This window comes from Gallus gallus, unplaced genomic scaffold (genome assembly GCF_016699485.2).
Source record: "Gallus gallus isolate bGalGal1 unplaced genomic scaffold, bGalGal1.mat.broiler.GRCg7b scaffold_70, whole genome shotgun sequence".
NCBI classification, from domain to species: Eukaryota; Metazoa; Chordata; class Aves; order Galliformes; family Phasianidae; genus Gallus; species Gallus gallus.
In genome coordinates this window covers 25166-35597 of record NW_024096022.1, presented here as the reverse complement: position 1 = coordinate 35597, position 10432 = coordinate 25166, and the positions used below count along the sequence as shown (strand labels likewise).

The 10432-nt window shown below is 61.9% G+C and overlaps 1 protein-coding gene and 1 long non-coding RNA gene across 2 annotated transcripts; both read right to left on the bottom strand.

Annotated features, from left to right (window-relative positions):
* Positions 1-247: 247 nt before the first annotated feature.
* LOC107050985 (UDP-galactose translocator-like) lies at positions 248-9721 on the bottom strand. Its single transcript, XM_040657254.2, is given in 5 exon segments — positions 248-889; positions 891-995; positions 3719-3870; positions 6414-6596; positions 9616-9721. Coding segments are annotated over 5 exon segments (1170 nt in total). The 5' UTR covers positions 9719-9721; the 3' UTR covers positions 248-262.
* Positions 1042-2496, bottom strand: LOC121108919. The gene is made up of 2 exons (XR_005843552.1): positions 2102-2496; positions 1042-1798 (listed from the first exon to the last, which is right to left on the bottom strand). It is a non-coding gene; the product is annotated as an uncharacterized LOC121108919 (long non-coding RNA).
* Positions 9722-10432: the final 711 nt, after the last annotated feature.

Here is a 10432-nt window from a genome sequence, read left to right as displayed (position 1 = left end):
AACCCCACCACCCCCACCTTTGGGGTCTCCAACCCCACTGTTGGGGTCTCCAACCCCACCACCCCCACCTTTGGGGTCTCCAACCCCTCCACCCCCACCGTTGGGGTCTCCAACCCCACTGTTGGGTTCTCCAACCCCTCCAACCCTCCACCCCCACCGTTGGGTTCTCCAACCCCTCCAACCCCACGTTGGGGTCTCCAACCCCTCCACCCCCCCCACCACCACCACCACCCCCACCTCCGCCGCCGCCGCCTCCCCCCCGTCACTGCGCTCCCACTGACTTGCCGCCTGCGCGTCCCTCCTCCTCCTCCTCCTCCTGCGCGGCCGCTCCTCCTCCTCCTCCTCCTCCTCCTCCTCCTCCTCCTCCACCTCTGGGCCTCCCATACAGATACACGGCGGCCACCACCATCCCGGTCCCCGCCAGGAAAGCCCCCCGGGGCCGGAAGCCGAAGAGCTGCGCCGAGGCGGCGGTGGAGGCCACGATGGAGAGCGCGGTGGCGAAGCCCTTCAGGATGTTATCGGCGTACCTCACCACCACGGCCACCAGCAGCCCCCCGGCCGCCTGGTTCACCACCACGGCCCACACGGCCGCCGTGTAGCCGTGGAAGAAGCCCACGGCGGCCACGGCGCGGCCCTCGGCGGCCAGCATGGCGGCCAAGCCCACCACGGTGCCCACGGCGCCCAGCTGAGCGTTGCGGACCCAGATGGACGGCCCCGAGCGCTTCAGCAGCCGCTCGAAGTAGACGCCGGCGAAGCCCGACGACAGACACGACGCCCCCACGGCCGCCAGCCCCGTCACGTAGTGCTGGGGGGGGCCCGGGGGGGGCGCGGCGCCGGGGGGGGGCGGCGGCGGCGGCTGCGACTGCTCCGTCTGCACCAACGCCACCCCCCGCGAACAGCAGCGCCAGCGAGAACCACTGCAGCCGCGACAGAGACGTGCCCAGCAGCAGCACCGAGAACAGCGCCGTCGTCAGGATCTTCAGCTGGTACGTCACCTGCATAGGGGAAATAGGGGATATAGGGTCAGTGTGTGGGATTAAAGTGGGGTCAGGATCTTCAGCTGGTACATCACCTATATGAGGGGAGATATAGGGGATATAGGGTCAGTGTGTGGGGTCAGGATCTTCAGCTGGTACGTCACCTGTAGGGGGGGAGATATAGGGGATATAGGGTCAGTGTGTGGAGTCAGGGTCTTCAGCTGGTACGTCATCTATAGGGGGGAGATACATAGGGTCAGTGTGTGGGGTCAGGATCTTCAGCTGGTACGTCACCTATATGGGGGGGAGATATAGGGGATAGTGTGGGGTCAGTGTGGGGTCACTGTGGGGTCAGGATCTTCAGCTGGTACGTCACCTATATGGGGGGAGATAGGGGATATGGGGTCAGTGTGTGGGGTCAGGATCTTCAGCTGGTACGTCACCTATATGGGGGGAGATACATAGGGTCAGTGTGTGGGGTCAGGGTGGGGTCAGGATCTTCAGCTGGTATGTCACCTGCATAGGAGACATATAGGGGATATAGGGTCAGTGTGGGGTCAGTGTGGGGTCAGGGTCTTCAGCTGGTACGTCACCTGCATAAGGGAAATATAGGGTCAGTGTATGGGGTCAGGGTGGGGTCAGGATCTTCAGCTGGTACGTCACCTATATGGGAGACATATAGGGGATATAGGGTCAGTGTGTGGGGTCAGGGTGGGGTCAGGATCTTCAGCTGGTACGTCACCTATATGGGGGACATATAGGGGATATAGGGTCAGTGTGTGGGGTCAGTGTGGGGTCAGGATCTTCAGCTGGTACGTCACCTGTATGGGGGAGATATGGGGTCAGTGTGTGGGATTAAAGGGGGGTCAGGATCTTCAGCTGGTACGTCACCTGTATGGGGGAGATATAGGGGATATAGGGTCAGTGTATGGGATTAAAGGGGGGTCAGGATCTTCAACTGGTACGTCATCTGTATGGGGGAGATAGGGGATATAGGGTCAGCGTGGGGTCAGTGTGGGGTCAGGGTCTTCAGCTGGTATGTCACCTGCATAGGGGACATATAGGGGATATAGGGTCAGTGTATGGGATTAAAGGAGGGTCAGGATCTTCAGCTGGTACGTCACCTGTAGGGGGGGGATATGGGGTCAGTGTGGGTCAGTATATGGGGTCAATATGGGGTCAGAGTGGGGTGAGGATCTTCAGCTGGTATGTCTCCTGTAGAGGATTAATGGGGGTGATATGGGGGGGAGATATGGGGTCAGTGTGGGGTCAATATGGGGTGAGGACCTTCAGCTGTAGGTGAGCTGTGGGGCAAAGCAATGTGTGGGGTGAGGTGTGGGGCAGGGTGAGGAGCTGCGGCTGGTAGGTGTCCTATGGGGCACCGCCATAGGGCAGTGCCAGCGCTATGGGGATGGGCTGAGGGTGGACCCCAAAGTCCCCATCGCCCCCCACATCCCCATTGCCCCCCACATCCCCATTGCCCCCACTGTCCCCCATTGCCCCCCACATCCTCACTGCCCCCACACCCCCATTGCCCCCCACATCCCCATTGCCCCCCACATCCCCATTGCCCCCCACACCCCTATCACCCCCACTGCCCCCCACATCCCCATTACTCCAACTTCCCCCTATTGCCCCCTATTACCCCCACATCCCCATTGCCCCCATTGCCCCCCAAACCCCCCACAACCCCTCACTGCCCCCTGTACCCCCCATTGCCCCCCACCCCATTACCCCCATTGCCCCCACCCCCCCATTACCCCCCATTACCCCCACATCCCCATTACCCCCATTGCCCCCCACATCCCCCCACTGCCCCCATCACCCCCCACCCCCCCATTACCCCCATTGCCCCCACCCCCCCCATTACCCCCATTGCCCCCCACACCCCCCCACATCCGCCATTACCCCCACTGACACCCACATCCCCATTACTCCAAATTCCCTCTATTGCCCCCCATTACCCCCATTGCCCCCACCCCCCATTGCCCCCCATTACCCCCACCCCCCCATTACCCCCATTGCCCCCACCCCCCCATTACCCCCATTGCCCCCACATCCCCATTACTCCAACTTCCCTCTATTGCCCCCCATTACCCCCAGTGCCCCCACCCCCCATTACCCCCATTACCCCCATTACCCCCATTGCCCCCACCCCCCCCATTACCCCCATTGCCCCCACATCCCCATTACTCCAACTTCCCTCTATTGCCCCCCATTACCCCCATTACCCCCATTGCCCCCACCCCCCCCATTGCCCCCCATTACCCCCACCCCCCCATTACCCCCATTGCCCCCACATCCCCATTACTCCAACTTCCCTCTATTGCCCCCCATTACCCCCATTGCCCCCACCCCCCATTACCCCCATTGCCCCCATTGCCCCCACCCCCCATTACCCCCATTACCCCCATTGCCCCCACCCCCCCACCCCCCCATTACCCCCACATCCCCATTGCCCCCATTACCCTCACACCCCCATTACCCCCATTGCCCCCCCCCATTACCCCCATTACCCCCACATCCCCATTACCCCCATTGCCCCATTGCCCCCCATTGCCCCCACATCCCCATTACTCCAACTTCCCCCTACTGCCCCCCATTACCCCCACCCCCCATTACCCCCATTGCCCCCATTACCCCCGTCACCCCCATTACCCCCATTACCCCCACCCCCCCCATTACCCCCATTGCCCCCATTACCCCCGTCACCCCCCGGCCCCCCGTGCCCCCCCCGGCACCTGGAAGGTGGCGGCGGGCAGGTTGGAGATGGCCACGTACTGCAGGTTGTTCTGCAGGGTGTAGATGAGGGACGGCACTGCCAGGCGCAGCGCATCGCCCGGCTGCGAAACCACCGCGCCGTGCAGCGTCACCGCCGTCTGCCGCACGCTGCCTGCAACGCATGGCGACCCATAGCACCCCATAGCGACCCAGAGCACCCCATGCGGACCCATAGCATCCATGGGGACCCATAGCGACCCATAGGGACCCATAGTGCTGCCCCATTCTGCTGCCACCACCGTGCCGTGCAGCATCACCGCCGTCTGCCACACACTGCCTGCGGCCCATAGAGACACATAGGGACACATAGGGACTCATAGAGACCCATAGGGACCCATAGCGACCCATAGGGACCCATAGCACCCACAGCGACCCATAGGGACCCATAGGGACACATAGGGACACATAGCACTGCCCCATAGCCACCACTGCGCCGTGCAGCGTCACCGCCGTCTGCCGCACGCTGCCTGCAACGCACAGACCCATAGGGACACATTGGGACCCATAGCGACCCATAGGGACCCATAGCACCCACAGCGACCCATAGGGACCCATAGGGACCCATAGGGACACATAGCACTGCCCCATAGCCACCACTGCGCCGTGCAGCGTCACCGCCGTCTGCCGCACGCTGCCTGCAACGCACAGACCCATAGGGACACATTGGGACCCATAGCGACCCATAGGGACCCATAGCACCCACAGCGACCCATAGGGACCCATAGGGACCCATAGGGACACATAGCACTGCCCCATAGCCACCACCGCGCCGTGCAGCGTCACCGCCGTCTGCCGCACGCTGCCTGCAACGCACAGACCCATAGGGACACATTGGGACCCATAGCGACCCATAGGGACCCATAGCACCCACAGCGACCCATAGGGACCCATAGGGACCCATAGGGACACATAGCACTGCCCCATAGCCACCACCGCGCCGTGCAGCGTCACCGCCGTCTGCAGCACGCTGCCTGCAACGCATGGCGACCCATAGCACCCCATAGCGACCCAGAGCACCCCATGCGGACCCATAGCATCCATGGGGACCCATAGCGACCCATAGGGACCCATAGTGCTGCCCCATTCTGCTGCCACCACCGCGCCGTGCAGCATCACCGCCGTCTGCCGCACACTGCCTGCGGCCCATAGAGACACATAGGGACACATAGGGACTCATAGAGACCCATAGGGACCCATAGGGACGCACAGTGACCCATAGCGACCCATAGGGACCCATAGGGCTGCCCCATAGCCACCACCGCGCCGTGCAGCGTCACCGCCATCTGCCGCACGCTGCCTGCAATGCACAGACCCATAGCACCCACAGCAACCCATAGGGACACATAGCGACCCATAGGGACCCATAGTGACTCACAGAGCCCCATAGAGATCCACAGTGACTCACAGAGTCCCATGGCGGCCCATAGTGACCCATAGAGGCCCATAGAGCCCCATAGCGACTCATAGAGACCCATAGAGCCCCTTAGAGCCCCATAGAGACCCATAGAGACTCACAGAGCCCCATGGCGGCCCATAGTGCCCCATAATGACTCATAGAGGCCCATAGAACCCCATAGTGCCCCATAGTGGCCCATAGAGCCCCATAGAGCCCCATAGTGCCCGATAGTGACTCATAGAGCCCCATAGTGATTCATAGGGCCCCATAGCGGCCCATAGCAACCCACAGTGGCTCATAGAGCCGCATAGAGCCCCATAGTGACCCATAGAGCCCCATAGAGCCCCACAGTGACCCACAGTGACTCATAGAGCCCCATGGCGGCCCATAGTGACCCATAGTGACTCATAGAGCCCCATAGTGCCCCATAGAGACCCACAGTGACTCACAGAGCCCCATAGCGGCCCATAGTGCCCCATAGTGACTCATAGAGCCCCATAGCAACCCACAGTGACTCATAGAGCCCCATGGCAGCCCATAGTGACCCATAGTGACTCATAGAGCCCCATAGTGACTCATAGAGCCCCAAAGCGACCCACAGTGACTCATAGAGCCCCATGGCGGCCCATAGTGACCCATAGTGACTCATAGAGCCCCAGAGAGCCCCATAGCAACCCACAGTGACTCACAGAGCCCCATAGCGGCCCATAGTGCCCCATAGTGACTCATAGAGCCCCATAGAGACTCATAGTGTCCCATAGTGACCCACAGAGCCCCATAGCGCCCATAGTGACCCATGCTGACACATAGAGCCCCATGGTAGCCCATAGTGACTCATAGAGACCCATAGAGCCCCACAGCGACCCACAGTGACTCACAGAGCCCCATGGCGGCCCATAGTGACCCATAGTGACTCATAGAGCCCCATAGTGACCCATAGTGCCCCATAGAGACTCATAGAGCCCCATAGTGACCCACAGTGACTCACAGAGCCCCATAGCGGCCCATAGTGCCACATAGTGACTCATAGAGCCCCACAGAAACACATAGAGCCCCATAGCGACCCACAGTGCCTCACAGAGCCCCATGGCAGCCCATAGTGACCCACAGAGCCCCATAGAGCCCCATAGCGACCCATAACTGCCCCACAGCGCCGCCGTACCCCAACATCCCCACCCCCCACTCCCCCCCATCCCCCCACTGACCCCCGTGTCCCCACTCCCCCCATCGCCCCCAATACCCCCCCCGGCCCCACTGACCGCGGTGCTGGACGAGCAGCAGGAGGACGCAGGCGCAGCCCTTCATGGCCTCGGCCAACACCACGGCGGTGCTGGGAAGGAACCGCTCCCCGGGCAGCGTCCGCACGTAGCGGATACTGAGCACCAGCGACGCGTTCTGCAGCACCAGCACACCCAGAGCGCCGAACTTCAGCCGCCGCGACGCTAGGGGGCGATAGAGGGGCAGGTCAGCCCTATTCATATCAATGCTGTGCCCCATAGGGAACTGAACTGCAGCCGCCGCGACGCTAGGGGGCGATAGAGGGGGAGGTCAGCCCTATTCATATCAATGCTGTGCCCCATAGGGAACTGAACTGCAGCCGCCGCGACGCTAGGGGGCGATAGAGACACTCAGCCCTATAGCTAGCAATGCTGTGTCCCATAGGGGAGTGAACTTCAGCCGCCCCGACGCTACGGGGCGATAGAGGGGGAGGTCAGCCCTATAGGTATCAATGCTGTGCCCCCCACTCAGCTGAACTGCAGCCGCCACGACGCTACGGGGCGATAGAGGGGGAGGTCAGCTCTATAGGTATCAATGCTGTGCCCCATAAGGGAGTGAACTGCAGCCGCCGCGACGCTAGGGGGCGATAGAGGGGGAGGTCAGCCCTATGGGTATCAATGCTGTGCCCCATAGGGGACCGAACTGCAGCCAACGCGACGCTACGGGGTGATAGAGGGGGAGGTCAGCCCTATAGATGGCAATGCTGTGTCCCATAGGGGAGTGAACTTCAGCCGCCCCGACGCTAGGGGGCGATAGAGGCACTCAGCCCTATAGATAGCAATGCTGTGCCCCACCATAGGGGAGTGAACTGCAGCCGCCTCGACGCTAGGGGGCAATAGAGGGGGAGATCAGCCCCATTCATATCAATGCTGTGCCCCCCCATAGGGGGCTGAACTGCAGCCGCCCCGACGCTAGGGGGCGATAGAGGGGGAGGTCAGCCCTATAGATGGCAATGCTGTGCCCCATAAGGGAGTGAGCTGCAGCCGCCGCGACGCTAGGGGGCGATAGAGGGGGAGGTCAGCCCTATTCATATCAATGCTGTGCCCCATAGGGAACTGAACTGCAGCCGCCCCGACGCTAGGGGGCGATAGAGACACTCAGCCCTATAGCTAGCAATGCTGTGTCCCATAGGGGAGTGAACTTCAGCCGCCCCGACGCTAGGGGGCGATAGAGGGGGAGGTCAGCCCTATAGGTATCAATGCTGTGCCCCCCCACTGAGCTGAACTGCAGCCGCCACGACGCTACGGGGCGATAGAGGGGGAGGTCAGCCCTATAGATAGCAATGTTGTGCCCCATAAGGGAGTGAACTGCAGCCGCCGCGACGCTAGGGGGCGATAGAGGGGGAGGTCAGCTCTATATATGGCAATGCTGTGTCCTATAGGGAACTGAACTGCAGCCGCCCCGACGCTAGGGGGCGATAGAGACACTCAGCCCTATAGCTAGCAATGCTGTGCCGGCCCGTGAGCTGAACTTCAGCCGCCTCGACGCTAGGGGGCGATAGAGGGGGAGGTCAGCCCTATTCATATCAATGCTGTGCCCCATAGGGAACTGAACTGCAGCCGCCGCGACGCTAGGGGGCGATAGAGACACTCAGCCCTATAGCTAGCAATGCTGTGTCCCATAGGGGAGTGAACTTCAGCCGCCCCGACGCTAGGGGGCGATAGAGGGGGAGGTCAGCCCTATAGGTATCAATGCTGTGCCCCCCATGAACTGAACTGCAGCCGCCACGACGTTACGGGGCGATAGATGGGGAGGTCAGCCCTATAGGTATCAATGCTGTGCCCCATAGGGGACCGAACTGCAGCCACCGCGACGCTACGGGGTGATAGAGGGGGAGGTCAGCCCTATAGATGGCAATGCTGTGCCCCATAGGGGACTGAACTGCAGCCGCCGCGACGCTAGGGGGCGATAGAGGGGGAGGTCAGCCCCATTCCTATCAATGCTGTGCCCTATAGGGAACTGAACTGCAGCCGCCCCGGCGCTAGGGGGCGATAGAGACACTCAGCCCCAACGATAATTCACCCCATAACCGCCCCAACCCCACCCCATAGGGCCCAATTCACCTCATAACGGCCCCAACATCACCCCACAGGGCCCTAATCCCACCCCATAGGGCCCCAATTCATCCCGTACGGCCCCAATTCACCCCATAACTGCCCCAATCTTACCCCATAGGGCTCCAATTCACCCCAAACCCACCCCATAGGACCCGAATTCACTCCATAACCGCCCCAATCCCACCCCATAAGGCCCAATTCATCCCATAACCGCCCCAAAACCACCCCACAGGGCCCCAATTCACCCCAAACCCACCCCATAGGACCCAATTCACCCCATAACCACCCCAAGCCCACCACATAGGGCCCCAATTCACCCCATAACTGCCCCAAATCCACCCCATATAGCCCCAATTCACCCCAAACCCGCCCCATAGGGCCCAATTCACCCCATAACCACACCAAGCCCACCTCATAGGGCCCCAATTCACCCCATAACCGCCCCAAACCCACCCCACAGGGCCCCAATTCACCCCAAGCCCACCCCATAGGGCCCAATTCACTCCATAACCGCCCCAAACCCACCCCATAGGGCCCAATTCACCCCATAACCACCCCAAGCCCACCACATAGGGCCCCAATTCACCCCATAACTGCCCCAAACCCACCCCATATAGCCCCAATTCACCCCAAACCCGCCCCATAGGGCCCAATTCACCCCATAACCACCCCACGGGGCCCCAATTCATCCCATAACCGCCCCTAACCCACCCCATATAGCCCCAATTCACCCCATAACTGCCCCAAACCCACCCCGCAGGGCCCCAATTCACCCCAAGCCCACCCCATAGGGCCCAATTCACCCCATAACCACCCCACAGGGCCCAATTCACCCTATAACCGCCCCAAACCCACCCCACAGGGCCCAATTCACCCTATAACCGCCCCAAGCCCACCCCATAGGGCCCAATTCACCCCAAGCCCACCCCATAGGGCCCCAATTCACCCCGTAGGCCCCAATTCACCCCATAACCACCCCAATCCCACCCCATAGGGCCCAATTCACCCACAGCCCTTTCTAACCCCCCCCATAGACCCCGCTACACCCCATACGCCTTTAACAGCCCCCGCAGCCCCACAGATCCGCCCCATAACCCCCACACATCCGCCCCCTCTCGCCTCTCACCCTTCGTGGCAGCCCCGGGGTCTCCTCCTCCGCCCCCCCCCCACCGCCGCCGTCGCCGCCGCCATGGTGGCAACCGCCGGGCAACGGCGCGGCACTTCCGCATCGCGCGGCGCTTCCGCTTCCGGCCACAGAGAGGCGCCGCGCAGAGCGTAAACGTCAGGAACCATAGAGAGGAGAGGGGAGCGGGGAGATAGAGCGGCGACTTCGACGGTCACGTGATGTCCTCCGAGCGCCCTGCGCCAATCAGAGAGCGCTCCGCCGCCTCGCCGCGCACTCGCTGTCCCAACTGGCCAATCAGAGAACGCCTCGCGTTCTTCCCGCCTCGCCCCACGGCCAGCCAATCCCCGCCCTCATCACCAGAGCCTCGAAGCCCGCCCTCACCTCCCTGTTAGCCAATCGCAGCCCTCGATTGGGCTATCCCCCCCAATCCCCGCCTACTCTTCTCAACCAGCCAACCACCGCCCTCATCGCTTCAGCAAAAAAAAAAATCCAGCCTTCACGCCTTCAGCCAATCACCACCCTCATCACCTCAGGGGCGAAATCCCCTCCCTCTCCCCCTCAATCAGCCAATCACCGCCCTCGCTGCCTCAGACACCAAAATCCCGCCTTCTCCCCACAGCCAATCCCCTCCTTCCTCCTCTCAGGCTCAAACCCCGCCCTCATTTCATTCACCCAATCACCGCGCTCTTACTCCGAATCCCCGCCTACACCCCTTAGCCAGCCAATCACCGCTCTCCCCACCTCAGACTCCAAATCCCGCCTTCACCTCTCAGCCAATCAGAGCGCTCTTCCCCTCAGCCCCTTCACCCTCCCCAAA